Source organism: Genypterus blacodes, unplaced genomic scaffold (assembly GCF_046128005.1).
Source record: "Genypterus blacodes isolate CSIRO-AG114 ecotype Tasmania unplaced genomic scaffold, CSIRO-AGI_Gbla_v1 ptg000003l_1, whole genome shotgun sequence".
Classification (NCBI taxonomy): Eukaryota; Metazoa; Chordata; class Actinopteri; order Ophidiiformes; family Ophidiidae; genus Genypterus; species Genypterus blacodes.
The window spans coordinates 2,935,325-2,949,812 of record NW_027466817.1 but is presented as its reverse complement, the minus strand read 5'-3'; the positions used below and the strand labels follow the sequence as shown (position 1 = coordinate 2,949,812).

The 14,488-nt window shown below is 40.8% G+C and overlaps 1 protein-coding gene across 1 annotated transcript in view; it reads left to right on the top strand.

The window, feature by feature from the left end:
- Nucleotides 1–3,352: 3,352 nt before the first annotated feature.
- Nucleotides 3,353–14,488, top strand: part of LOC142993631 (solute carrier family 12 member 9) — a 52,646-nt gene continuing 41,510 nt past the window's right edge. The window contains exons 1-6 of the mRNA XM_076144408.1: nt 3,353–3,859; nt 7,029–7,163; nt 8,864–9,001; nt 9,147–9,455; nt 10,526–10,633; nt 10,724–10,835. Coding sequence (XP_076000523.1) covers nt 3,640–3,859; nt 7,029–7,163; nt 8,864–9,001; nt 9,147–9,455; nt 10,526–10,633; nt 10,724–10,835 — 1,022 coding nt within the window. The 5' untranslated portion in view covers nt 3,353–3,639. The remainder of the gene's footprint in view (nt 3,860–7,028; nt 7,164–8,863; nt 9,002–9,146; nt 9,456–10,525; nt 10,634–10,723; nt 10,836–14,488) is intronic.

Sequence of the window (14,488 nt, the reverse complement as noted above, 5' to 3'; positions counted from 1 at the left end):
TGATCTGTTGTCACCTTCTCACTTTACACAGCCATTGTTGGGTGAATCTCTGATTTAGATGACAGCCAATACAACAGACTAATGAATGACTTTTTTGATTGAACAATCAAGGGAGGCGCAGGAGTCCACCATGACCCTATGACCCTGTCTGTCTGCAGGCTCCTTGACTCTCCTGTGGCATCTTCAAGACTGTTGGCTTCATTTGTCTCACTCCCCTGGCAGCCATTTGGTTCATTCTCTTTGAATCCATTTTAGTATTTTGATTGCATTTTGTCCTAGAGACAATATTTCCTTTAAGACAGTGTTGTTACTGAGTGTGCAAATGTGTGGATGTGTGTGTGTGTTTGTCAACCCTTCATTCCTCCCACATCCTGCATCTCCTTGCGCTCCATCTGATTTCTTGTCTGTGACCTTTATTGTCATTACATTTCATTTTTGAGTGCTAACTTTAGTAATAAAAAAACATTCTAAATAAACCTGGCCTTCAACGTGTGTTATCTCTCTCACACACTCGTGCACACTCCAACACACAAAGCCCCAGAGCGCAGAGGCATCGAAAGCAGCACTGTGAAGGGGAAACTGAGTGTGTCGGCTAAGCTGGTTGGGATCGGCGCGTGGCTGGCGTGTTGTCAATGGCGCTGGTTTACAGGTGCACCCATGGGCTCAGTGACCAGTGGGACAGTAAAATGTTGCATGGACCCTGTGCATATTTACAATGTGAGACATCTCCTGTAGAAACAGACAGACACTGTGAGGACGGACATTAGAGAAACCCATAAAACCTCCTACATGCATGATATCAGGATGTATAAGTGTATGTATATGTATGTATGTGCGTGCGTGCGTGCGTGCGTGCGTGCGTGCGTGCGTGCGTGCGTGCGTGCGTGCGTGCGTGCGCGCTTGTGTGTGTGTTTGATCCCGAAGGCAGCTGGGCTTTAACTCTGACCTCTGGATCAAAGCCTGAGAGAGGAGGAAGGAGATATAAAAGGGCAAAGATTCTTATGTAACCTGAATGAAATGATGTAAGGAGAGAACACAATGTTAATATCTACACTCACATCAGTCTTTTAAAGCTGTAATTTACACAATTTGTCAACTTGAAATGTTCAAATCTGGTCAAAACCGACATAGTTTATAGATGAGCTTTGACCATTCAGAGGCTACAGAAAATCTGTCATTTAGATTTATCAGATTGGTGTTGGGCGTTTGCAGTCCTGTTTTATGGTCCACACGTTGTCATGGTCCAGTTTGATTTTGCTGTATGAATGGAATGTGATCGTAAATTGCACGGCAACACATTTTTTTTCCTGAACTAGTTTGTGATTAAAAGGCTCTGGGATGAGGTGATCCTGTCGGGAACTGTGTTGCTGGTCTAAGAAGGCCTCTGAGAGATCGTTTTTTTCCTTCTGTACTGTTTTTCCTCTTCTGCTCAACTCTGAACAAACCACAACAAACCATGTTCAATGTTTTCAAAATTCTTGTTTCATAAATTGTGTTAAACTAGGTTATGAAATTATAATCACATGACAAATGGCATAACTGATGTATGAGTGAATCCTTCTGAAAATTCAAATCTCTGTGCTGTTTTGATCATATACATATTAAATCGTATGAGATATAACAATTTGCGATATAAGTGAAATAATTGCATCATTGGTTCATATACAGGCCAGCCAGTGAGATTCATGTTTTTTGTGACTTCTTCCACCGCACAACCAGCATGGCTCAGTGCCAAGAAGAAAGAAGGGGTGGACTGCCATCTGCTGACATGGACAATCAACTACATCTCCACACTCCTGTTTGTGAATTTACATGACGAATAACAAGTCCAAACTTTCTTTGCCGTTTCCTGTTCACCTTCACAGGACGCCGCCGCCACATTCGCAAATTCTCAGATTACACCACGATTGTTGATGGATTGTCTATTATAGAGATGAATGTGAATACAGGGGGAGTTATCAGGGACTTTGTTACTTTGGTACTTTTCACCAGAAGCCAGAAGCCTTTTGTCTGAGCAATGATGTCATTTTACATATGATCTATAGTATGTAGAGTACAGTTTGGCAGGTCATTTTATTGTTTTCAATAAATGTTTTGTTTTGTTTTGATTGATGATAGGCAATGAATCTGTTTCCTATGGCAACAATTTAACAGTCAATGCAAAACTGTTTAAAGTACAAAATGGACATATTTCTGACAAGTGATGCTCACTGCTTCTGAGAAAAATACTGCCTATAATCAATCAAAAGAAGAGAGGAATAATTGCTCTGTGGGTTCACAGTCGATGTGGCAGACAAGATGAAGATGCCATTGTGTTTTTATTTCTGAAAACTCTGGCAAAAACTTATTAGAAGAAAGGTGAAAATAGTCTTGGTTAGAAGTCTTGAGATACACACTTCTCTGCAGTGGCAAGAGGAAGAACAGAGCACTTCCTTTGAATCACTCACCCATGTCCAATTATTCAAAGCTCTAATTTTTGAGACACGGATCACGTGGTCTGCAGGTGGCAAGAAATACGCAGCGATTGGCTCAGTTGTCATGATCACATGGTCGCGTTAGACCGGATGAAAACACGAAAAAGTCCAGGTCAGAAATCTGGATCAAGGTAAACACACAGACGTATGAAGAAACCGGAAGTGAGGGGATTAAAAATAAAAAAGCAGAATGCCAAAATGCGCACATGTGGGTGTAGATTATTTACCATCACTGCATCTATGGTCAAAATCAGAATATTATAAAAAAATTAGGTCGCAGGCTAATCATTTTATGTATTTCAAGAATCATTATTATTTGTGTGACCCCTTGAAGTTACTTCATGTGATTTGTTTTTGTGTTTTCCTTTGAGCAAATTTTATTTGTTTTATTTCATTCTACACTTCATAAACTATCCGTCCGCTTTATCTGACTGCACGCTACACTGCACATAATTTTCATTCATATTTGCATGGCAAGGCAAGGCAAAGCAAAGCAACATTATTTATTTCATTTCATACGTGGGATGATCGCTTTGTTTTTGTATGTATAAATCGACTTTATATTACTTTGTATAATATTACTTCATATTCGAACTTTCTTTCTTGCGGTGTCCACAGTATCCTCTGTACTATTAATTGGACAAAGACAACAATCTGTTTTCTAATTAATTCAGTTTAGTATTGGATTAAATAGAGACGTTCGAGTTGTATTTATTGTATATGCTTTTAAAATGCATCCTATATTCACACTGTGATGATCGAGAAACACTGAGGTTGTTCGTGACAAGCATTTATTTTGAAGGTCTTAACCGGAAACTTATTGCGAAGAATGTTCGACGGAGTGAATCACATGACAAATCTCAGCATTCTGGGGTTTATTAACAGCTGTGCAGACAAACATTGTGTTTGTGTGTGGATGTCAATCAGACCACACTCTCCTAGGAGCAGTTAGGGACAGACTGAGCAAATGAACAGGCTTCTCGAATAAGTCATCGGCTGTTTGGCGCTGCTTTTAGTCTTGTTTTTAGTAAAGCTGAAGATGGAATTAGTTGTTTAAGTTTGTAGCAACGCATCCCTTGCTTTGTGAGGGATCAACATGTTGTGTTATTAGGTACAGAGTGAAGCTGTCTAAGCGCTTTATGAAAGCTTTGGCGGAGTTTTCATCATGACGGAGCGGACGCCTCTTCTCCACTACCGCCTCTCCAACAGCGTCAATGAATCCGGCCGGAGCTCATCGCTGCCCGGCCAAACCCCGGAGCAGCACCCGGGCAGACACAGGGGCAAGTCGGCCCAGAACCGGCAACCCCAGAAGCTGTCCACCTTCTTCGGCGTGGTGATCCCCACCCTGCTGTCTATGTTCAGCGTGGTGCTCTTCCTCAGGATCGGTAAGTGCAGTAAACACTCTAAACACAAGCATAAGGAACTCTATTCAGAATTGTAAGATTTTATTGAGATTTAGATAAACAGACAACGAAGAGTTACAGGAGTGAGTCTTTTCAGCATTTGTGTTGTGAAGAGTGAAGCCCTTGTGTGAATTCACTGTAATACTATTTATAGTGGTATTTGTTCTTTTAACAGGTTTTCACTTCCCTTCCTGTCACCTGGAATGCCAATGAGCACAATGTTGCTTTTGTCAGAGTTTGAATATGTCAGACTTTCTGCTCTAATACCAATGTACAAATTTGATGTTGTGGTTTAGATTAACATTCTGTATGTTTTATTGTCATTCATGTTGTATTTCATTGTAAACTTAGTGGATATGACTAGCAGACACGCCTCCACCACTCCTAGTAGAGTTCAAAACAGCCTCACTCAAAGTTCTGTACATAATCTTGCAAAGTGGTTGAATTCCTCAGGTCAGCAGGAGAGTGTTTTCCTTCTCTCGGTCCTCTTGATTGAGTTAAAACAGATTACTGGACTCAACTTTGTTGTTTGCTTTCTAATCTCACAGAATGATGACCACCTTGTTTACTGATGCTGGCCTATCACAGATGTGAACATGTGATCTTGATTGGTGTTGTAGGCACAGTATGAGGAATCTGTTGTGATAAGCAAAGTGTTAGTCCCTGTTATCACTGGAAGAACACTCATTCCACATTTGTATTGGCGAAGTGATCAATATTACTATGGTTGACTTTTGGGGGAATCAGAGCTCTCACTGCATTGATTGGATTCCATGCAAATGTGCACAAGATAAGGAGTTTCAACCACCTAAGGCATGAAAGATAGCGGTGTATGATAGGAAAGTGTGGCGATTGCACACATTCAACCCCAGTGTATAGAGAAGGACCCATGCTGAGTTCTATAAGATCACACAAACACTTTACTCAGACAATGGTGCAATCGAGGTCTCCTTCAGCGAATGTCTTCATCACTTAGTAATGTGAGCAGTGAAGTGAGTCCCACACTGGCAGGACACACTCACCTGTGCTGAGGAAGTGAGGTTCATTGACCTTTTAAGGAGGACATAGCAGTTTATTGTGCTCGATATTTTCGATGTTTACATTCTACAAATCGGTAGTAGTTTAATATATTTGTTAAATTATTGCTTCTGGGGCAATATGCCAGATAAGAAGTGTTGGGTTTGTTAAACAGTGGAAAAGGAGCAACTTTTATCCACTTCATCCCAATAAAGGCTTTAATAATTATGTGCATATGACACACAGGTTGCAAGTTTCATATTTCTGCTGTTATTGCTGTAAAAGGGTGGCGGCTGATGGCTGAAGCTCTTAAAAATAGTTGTCCACATGTTCTGTCCTCATCTGCTCACCGCTCTTTGCTAAATTTCAGTTTAGGTTTCTCTGTCTCTCTACCTCAAGTTATATTCTAACTCTCCTATTTGAACCACCCTCAAACCCCCTGGGTCTCGTGAGATGTCAGCTGCTGTTGCGCGCGCAACACACACACACACACACACACACACACACACACACACACACACACACACACACACACACACACACACACACACACAGCAGCAGTCTATGAAGGACTGAAGACCACTATTCTCACAAAGCACCACAGGAACTACAACAGGGGTTTTATTGTGGATGTGAAACTACTCAAAGTCTGCCAGCCTTTAAGGTTTCGACACAGACTGATGTGAGGAGACTTATGCTGTGTGTGCAAGTCTTATGGTACAATTAAATGTATTATTAAAAATGAAACCATTCTAATAATGATAGTTCAACATGCCATTAGTGCTTACATGCATGTACAGTGTATGGGACATGATCCTCTCTGCCTTCTGCCATCCTCTAATGCTGTTAGCCATCGGATTCCTGTTCAGGTCTATGTTGTTTGTCACACTTGTTGCACCGCATACACACATTGGTCGCGCTATGTAGAAAGCGTTGCTGAAATTGGTGTTTAATATGACCATGATGCATGTGACTTGATGTTGTTCTAATCACCTGTTGCTGCCAACATCCCAAATAGTTTTGGCACAAAATATATCGATTTAACAAAAGGTAGTTGTTCAGGTGTTTTACATCTGAACTATGGCACTGACATTGGTTTTCTTTGTAAGTTGTAGCACTCCGTTTGATATTTGGCACTCACAGGTGTGCAGGCCTTTGACTGGATCCTTATGGAATCCTGTGGAGTCACTTGCAACGGTGCAAAATAGAGGTTATCTTGTTTTTCCCTATTGTGTCATGCCATACAGACAGTAACACCTTGTATATCCGCCTCCAGGCTCTGCCTCTTGGCATTTATTTCCTGGTGATTGACTGGAGCTTAGCTTCTTTACACTTACTCTTGTTCTTGCGGTACTAGATCTTTGCTTCTGTTGTATTCACATCTCATACACCGTCTGTCAAAGGACTTTTCGGATTTACTTTGGGTACTATCTGTCCTTACAATGCCTTGCATGTGTATCACCACATGTATCATCCTCTCAGCTACTTTACGTTAAAAAAACACTGTCAGGATCAAATAGCGCAAACATATTTGTGTCTAACTAAACTTGCATTAAGTTTGGCAGTGAGATAAAATAGAATAGATTTTTTATTCACCAAAGTAAGGCACCAGAACAGTCTGAATATTTTCAAACTGCAGCTAGTTGTAGAAACGTTTAAAGACACACTCATTAGAGCACAAATCTGTACAGATCCAAACTGCATCTATTGATTGTCTGTTATGATATAATAAATAAACTGAGTCCTCTTTGATCAGAAGTGTATTATTAACTGGAGATCCAAATTATACTTGAGCATCAAGGCGTCGTGACAAATCTCTCAATACTGGAATCCACTTGAAGTTTTCAGCGATTCATATGCAAATGACTGCCATTTTTATTTTGTATTTCCTAGCTAGCTACAAGCACCCTCATCAAGTCACTGTGTGTATATAAAGAAGCGGTTGATGTGACACTGTGAAACAGTGGGAATTTAACTCCAATATTGAAAACAAGTTTTTGAAACACCATCTTGTGGACTTTTTCGTGGAAAGTTTAACTTCCTTCTTGTAACCACATATTGCTGTTGTACCAGACAGACTTCTGCTATGTGTAACTTTCATTTCTGCCTGTGTGTGTGTTTTTCTTAAATGTAGGATTCCTAGTGGGTCAAAGTGGACTGTACCAGGGTGTGGCCATGTTCATCGTGGCCTACTTCATCATCTCCATGACCGTGCTGTCCGTCTGTGCCATCTCCACCAATGGAGCCCTGGATGCCGGAGGAGCCTATCGTATCTTTTTTTCACACACATACTACGCTTATTATGTATTCATCTGTGCAGGCACCGTCACATGAGATCTGCACATGACCGCAACATGTGCTCAAGATATGGAGAGAGCGCACACACACACACACACACACACACACACACACACACACACACACACACACACACACACACACACACACACACACACACACACACACACACACACACACACACACACACACACACACACACACACACACACACACACACACACACACACACACCCCATGCAACAGAACACGCACTCTATGTGTTTTTGTTTGTGAATTTGGCTTCTTCATTCAGCCACTGTAGCTGGTGTTGCATTCTGTGTAAGAATGAATGGGTGCTGATTTGTTCATTATCAGCACTATGAGAGACTGTTGTCAAATAGGGGGGTGGTGTGCCTCCCTGCAACAGTTTTTCAATTCAGCCCAAGCTATGCTGTCTCTATGCCAGGATGGGTAATTTCACATATTTCCCCAGACTGCTACACTTTGAAACATGTTTACAAGTGAGCAGCACATGAAGGCCACATTGTTTTGGTTTTTAAAACACATTTTAGACATCAAACAATCCACATTTGTATAGAATAGTTTGATTACCTCTGAGCAATGGACACAACAGACTGAAATGATCAGACAAATGATTGATTTCTTATCTTATCCTGTTCATATCCAATATATTTTACATATATGAAACCTAAGATTGATCTAATATTGGATTCCGTGTGCCTTTTTACACTTTCAAAGTTATTGTTCTAAATGCATCACACTACATCATTTGTAATCACTGTAAAATTTTATATAGGAATTTACATTGTTAATGCATCATAATGTTCTAAATGTCATAATGGTTTTTCAAAATAATTCTCATTAATTCTTAAAGATTCTATACACTGCTATTATGCATGAGGAAAACTCTCTTTGGTTGGTATCGGTATTGATATTTATCTTTTACCTAATTCAAACTGTAAACCTAATTTGGCTGACCCACTAATTTGACTACTAAGTTATCATTTACCTTAAATTAAGACCTTTTAACGACACAACATTTCAAACTATCCTGATTCCAAAATGTCCTCGCTCCAACGTGGGCCTCTTCTCTGTACGTGGATTTATGAGTTAGCAGGATTTAATGATTGACGATTTGGCAACACATCAGTAAGCTCAAACCCGCTCAGGATATAGTTCCTTGTACAAAAATAAGAAGACTAATCCTTTCCTGTGTGCACTAATATTTGCTCTGACATGAGGAATACTGATGACAAAATAACAGACCTTGGATATAACACTTTTAAATTCTTAATAGGATCTCTTTGCTCCACTTGGGTGAAGAACTTTGTCCTCCCTTTTCTATCAGCCAGTCAGACCTTTACTGATCAAGGTTTCGATTTATATTCCTTTTCTCAATGGCCACGGGAATACGCAATTATCTCGGATAATTGAATCCAGCTTTTCTAATCAAGTTCTCCTATGCTATTGAAGAGCCAAAATATCGGGATGGGTCTACCTACGAATTAGGGGATCTAGTATAACTCAATTGATTGCATATTTATTAGGGGCATACTGAGAATACCAACACCCCTCGCTGGTGTCTGTTGAAATAGAAGTACAACGACAAACACCCTTTCTCACTGTTTACCCAGCAGGACCTGTGTGTTTCGCCTTAATTTTGCTCAGACATGATCAGCAGAGCGTTGGGTCCAGAGTTTGGCGGCAGCATCGGCCTCATGTTCTTCCTGGCCAATGTGTGCGGCAGTGCCCTCTACGTGCTGGGTCTGGTAGAGGCTTTGGTTGCAACCTTCGGCATTCCAGAAGGTAAGAGTTGCTGGGTTTGACGGGTGAGGGGCAGAGCATTGTGAAGAGTTGTGTGTCGGTACAGGAGAGTGACCTTGTTTATAATATTCCTTCTTTCCCCCCCTGTCCTTCCTTCCTACCTCTACACCCTCCCTTTCCTTTCTAGATGGGGTGATTGTGAATCCCACCTACCAAATTCTGCCGGTGGGCTACTGGTGGACTCTGCTGTATGCCACAGGGATCGCCCTGGTGTGCCTGTTGGTGTGCATGATCGGTGCAGACATCTACGCCAAAGCCAGCTTCATCATCTTCATTGTGGTCATGTTTGTCCTGGGTACCATCTTTGTCAGCTTCTTTGCCGTCGGTCCTCGCACCATACTCCTGCCTGGTGCTGCCAATCACACGGGCCCGGCGTTGCCGACCACCGCCAACTTCACCGGCTTTAAGATAGACACGCTGATTGGGAACCTGTGGGGTAAGCTGGAAGTGATTGAGTTGTCATTTGTATTGAAACTGTACCAAAATTAGTTTTATGGCTGTTAGTAACTGCAGATTTTTGTGTCTTTTCTGCTCATATAGCATCTTACTGGAAGCATAACTTCATATCATGTGACTTCACATCACATGTACTGTATCTAACTGAAGCAACACACATAGCTAGTTTCTGACATCATTTTCCAGAGTGTGTCTGATCGTTTCCCTGCATTGTAACCAGGTGATATTACTTGATCTGTGGCTGTAAAAAAACTAAAGTCTATGTAATTAGCAAGCACTCCGCTCTGCTTGCAGGGATTTATACCCAAACACATGATCACTGGTATTTGCACTAACTTGGACACAAACTCAGGAACACGTGCATAATATTACAAGTGCAAGCTTTGAATAATCCCACGATTACAACAGATGTGAAGACAAACCTGCACCCACAGGACTGTACTACAGTAATGAATAACAACCAAGATGATGATAATAATAATAATGTCAAACCTGCATGTGCTCCTGGGTAGAGTAAAGATTCAATGACCGTTGTGTATAAGTTCAGACGGCGATTGTCTCCCCGAAATTTCCCTGAAAGACATTGAGGTTTACTTCTTACAAAGACTACCCATAAATAAAAGTAAAAGTGCTTGAATCTGCTAGAAGAACAAGTTCAAATGTTGTGTATGATCACTCTTGGACAGTGTTGCAAATGGTGAATTTAAAGTCTCAAAGTCCTTAAATGGATGAGATGGAATATAGCCTGTGTTTTCAATGATAAACATCAAAACTGTTCAAAGGTCTAATCACAGATGGAGAGGACACTTGTTTGTTTTCCATGAAGAGCCTGGCTGCTTTTATTGTGATAAATCTCACCTCCTACGTTTGACTAGATGCTGCTCCATTAACAGATTTGATTTCTTTGATAGTTTTTTGTTGTAGCTCTCTAGCTGTGTGTTAGTGTAGAAGGTATGAATGAACCTAGAGGACTTTGTTGTTTGAAGATCCTAATGCTGATCATGTCAATGAAAGCACAAATGCCTCATGTGCTGCTTTCTCTTCCCACAGCTGACTACACCATGGATTACACAACGGGAAACATGATGACCTTTACCACAGTCTTCGCAGTCATGTTTAATGGCTGCACCGGCATTATGGCTGGATCCAACATGTCAGGTAACGTATAGCTGAATGTGTGTGTACATATCTCTGTGTGTAACCTGTCTACTCGCAAGTGAACATGCGGTGTCTTTAAACTCTTACCAGGTGACCTGAAGAGTCCCAGCAACTCCATTCCCCGTGGCACCATCACAGCTGTCATCTTTACCTTCATCATCTACAACCTTCTGAGCATCCTGGTGGCCTGCTCCTGTGATCGGTATGTAACACAAACACACACAGACACACACACCACTATACGCAGTTCAAGTGTTGACCTATGAAGTAAACAAAAACATGGTAAAGCTAGTGCGGAGAATGATCACAAGATGAGTTCGCATTAATAGAAACAAAAAAAAACAAGGAAAGCATTTCAGTTATTTAATAATACATGCCTTTGTGTATTCCATTGATATACATCGTTTACAACTGCAAACTTAGTGCAAATAGCTCCACTGAAGCTCTGAAATCCCACTAGCTGGATGGAGCTTGGATGGAGCTTGGATGGAGCCAACAACGTGCTGAGGATTTGGATTTTCTTGGAGTTTCACCAGTAACAGTTATATTCAAAGTATTAAAGTTGTATTGGCTGCATTCAGAGGACAGGCCACTGGGTCATTAAACCAAGAGCTTCATCCCCTTGGCATCATGATTGTGATCCACTAATTTTCTATTAGATCACAGTAGATAATGAGCTATTTGTGCAGCAAGTTTACATTTCTGGACCAAGGTTAGTGCAACAGAGAAAGGTAATGGAGTGAGGTTCATCGTCTGGGAAGCGTGTGTGTGAGTGGATATTATGTTTTATGTTTTTGTGGTGTTAGAGGAAAAGTCAGGGAGTGGCCACTGAAATAATCAGTAAGGATCATTTGGAGACCATGATTATCCAATGCAAATTCAATACCTGTTCAACTTTAGCTTTTTTTTGAGATGCTGCAGGGTTTCTGACAAACTAAACGCTACACCGGCTGAATTCACCTGATTAGCAAGTCTCAAGGGTTAGGGGTCACTGGTGGGTGTGTCCAGGAAAATCTCTCACTTGCTCTTATCCAAAATGTGCCAAACCTACAGACCAAATGACAACGCATAATTTAACATTCATCCACACAAACGTTAAAAAGAAATGAATTAAGCCTTTCAGCTGATAAGGTACCTCAGTAAAAAAATCAATGCTGGTGAAATCCAATAGTTAGCGACTATCAGAAAATGCAAATAGGGTTCATTTTCTGCTTCAACAAACAGAACTGGACTATCAGAGGAGGCAGATCCCCAAAACTATCTATTCTAAGTGAACATTATGCTGCTCTAGCTGTCAGTTATGCAGTCAAAAAGAATTTAAATCAATCAAATCAGTCAGAGCCAGATAATGACATCATATTAAGAACACATAGGGATGCAAACATACCCCCAGAAACCTTTTTTAATAAGCTATGTGTGCTGTGGGCCCTTTTAGTTTGCTTAGCTGTTAATTTTTGCTTGTCATACTTTTTGTTATTTTGTGTGTATATGTACTGGCCACCACTAATTTCTGTGCCACCGCATGTTTTCTCATTTTATTTGGGTATTTACTAATTTTCTGTTATTTAAATGAGCACAGGGCAAGCTCATTTGAGTATACCGCCGCTTTCTGAGGCACTTCTTGCGTCTGTCAGGGATGTAACACAAAGGGCCTCTGGATTTGATATGTACGATATGGCATGGTCATTCGATGCGGCATCGCCTTCAGCACCAGGGACAGCGCATTTGACACATTTGCTTTTGCATTTGATCTCTGCCACACCAACAAATGAGGCCCGTAGAGAAGCTAACTTCTTGAAACATTTTTGCGGCCTCATATCAGCACGCCCTAAAATAAAAATGCATCAACCTAAACTCGCAAATTTTACAGATGTGTCTTATCACTCATCTCACCTGCGCAAATTCTCAGTAAAACTGGCCCTCACCGTCTTATTTATTGCTCTTTAAAGATTTTGGTCTTTATTTTAGCTGTAGCAGCTGTTATTCAGCGGCGCCCCCGCCCCCCCCCGTCTCTCTCCTTCTCCTCTATCCATCTCTTTCTCCATCTGTCTCTTTCCATCTGTTTTCTGCGCCATGCCAGAGTTCAGTATTGATGTAACTCTAAAGCGAGTATTGCCAAGGTGCTAAACTGACATGACAGGGCGATAAAAGAGCATTGGAGATCAATACTGCCATCATTTACCCTGCTGCACTGTCCTCTTCGCTTCTGCCAAACACACACTTATACATTCTTACACACTTTCAGTTTCTAAAGACACTTTCTCTACCTCTGCAGTGCCCTAACTTTTCTTCTGAATCCTCTTAGAAAGAGCTGTGTGAGTTGGAGTTGTGTCAGTGTTTTCAAAAGGGGCACATGACCCAATAAAGAGGCCGAAGAGGAGGGAGAGGCTCTCACATGACCTGTGTGGGTGTGTGTGTGGAGCAGGGGATGGTGTTATTGTGAGATAATATATATTCTCAACCACATTAACTACCTGCAACATTTGAATTATAGTGTGCATATATTTGATTTGATAGCAACAATGTAGGCATTAGTTCTTCACCCGAGGGACCAAAAAGCCTCTGCGTTCCTATTGGCTGGCATTGAGGCTGAATGCAAATGTGTTTTTTTTTTTTTTCTGTTTAGAGGCATTCACAATTTCCCTGCAGATAAAATCTAATGAGATTTGGGAAGTAAAATCTGCTCAGTGGTCATTTGGGACTCATTCTGATACCAGGTGTGGACTTTAATCTGTCTCAGCTGGACACAATCTGGATACAAGTTATATTAGTAGTGAGTAAGGACTGTGTGTGGGTGTGGATGCATTTGGGCGTGGAGAGAGTCTGCTGAGAGGAAATGTAGATGGGTGTGAATGAACTGACTGTCATTGTTGAACAGCTAAGACAGAGAGAACACAGAGCTATGGTCAAAAATTATAAATCATGTTTCTAAGAGTTTGCCACGCTCTGATGAAATGCAGAATTCATCAACTACAGTGCAGACATTTACAAAAGTAGCTGCTTTTATATGGCACATATAATCCTCTTTATTGGTTTAGTGGCCAGGGTAATAATTTACAATCTTATCTTCTGTTTTCCAAGGATAGTTTGGTTTATAGGGGTTTATGGTTATTGAACTGACAATATGTTTATGAGTCAGCTGGGAGGAAATAAAGCGTAGTTTCTCAGAGGCAATACGGAAACTTCCTTGAAAGGAAATATCCTTAATGCACTTGTTGCTGTTGTCGGACTTGCCAGATTGCTGATATTCTGGATAAGAATGAAAAATGGTGAATGAGTGAATAAATTCAAAGTCATTAACTTTGATTGGATAGATGATGAATTACCTTCAATATCTGTGTCCAAGCCTTGGCCTTTTTTATACACAGATTGTTGGCATTATCATGACTGGAATGCACTGCTGTCACTTTCCTCGATGAACACAATGCTGGGATTGTCACCGTTGACTCACTAGACAATATCTGACGCTAAACACATAAGAATGATCCCACTGCCTGACCAGACACCAGACATCAGGAGATGATCACAGGCAAGAAGTGATTCCCCTGATGTCCCATTTTCATTTCAATATGCAAAATATATAATATGAGCTTCTTTGTATTATTCATATTCTTCTAACAAATTCAGAAGCAACAGAGTTACTCACACACCGAGAAAAACATAACCAACAATACATGAATTCCATTATATAAATGAGGAAGTGGGGCATATTTATCATGGTATAAGAATTCAGGTCACTTTCCTTTGTCGAATTGCAAATGGATATAGAAATTGGAATAATATTGCATGATGGGAGATGTGTTTCATAGCCAAATTACTCTGAACATCGTTTCATCTAGGATAATAAGATGTTTT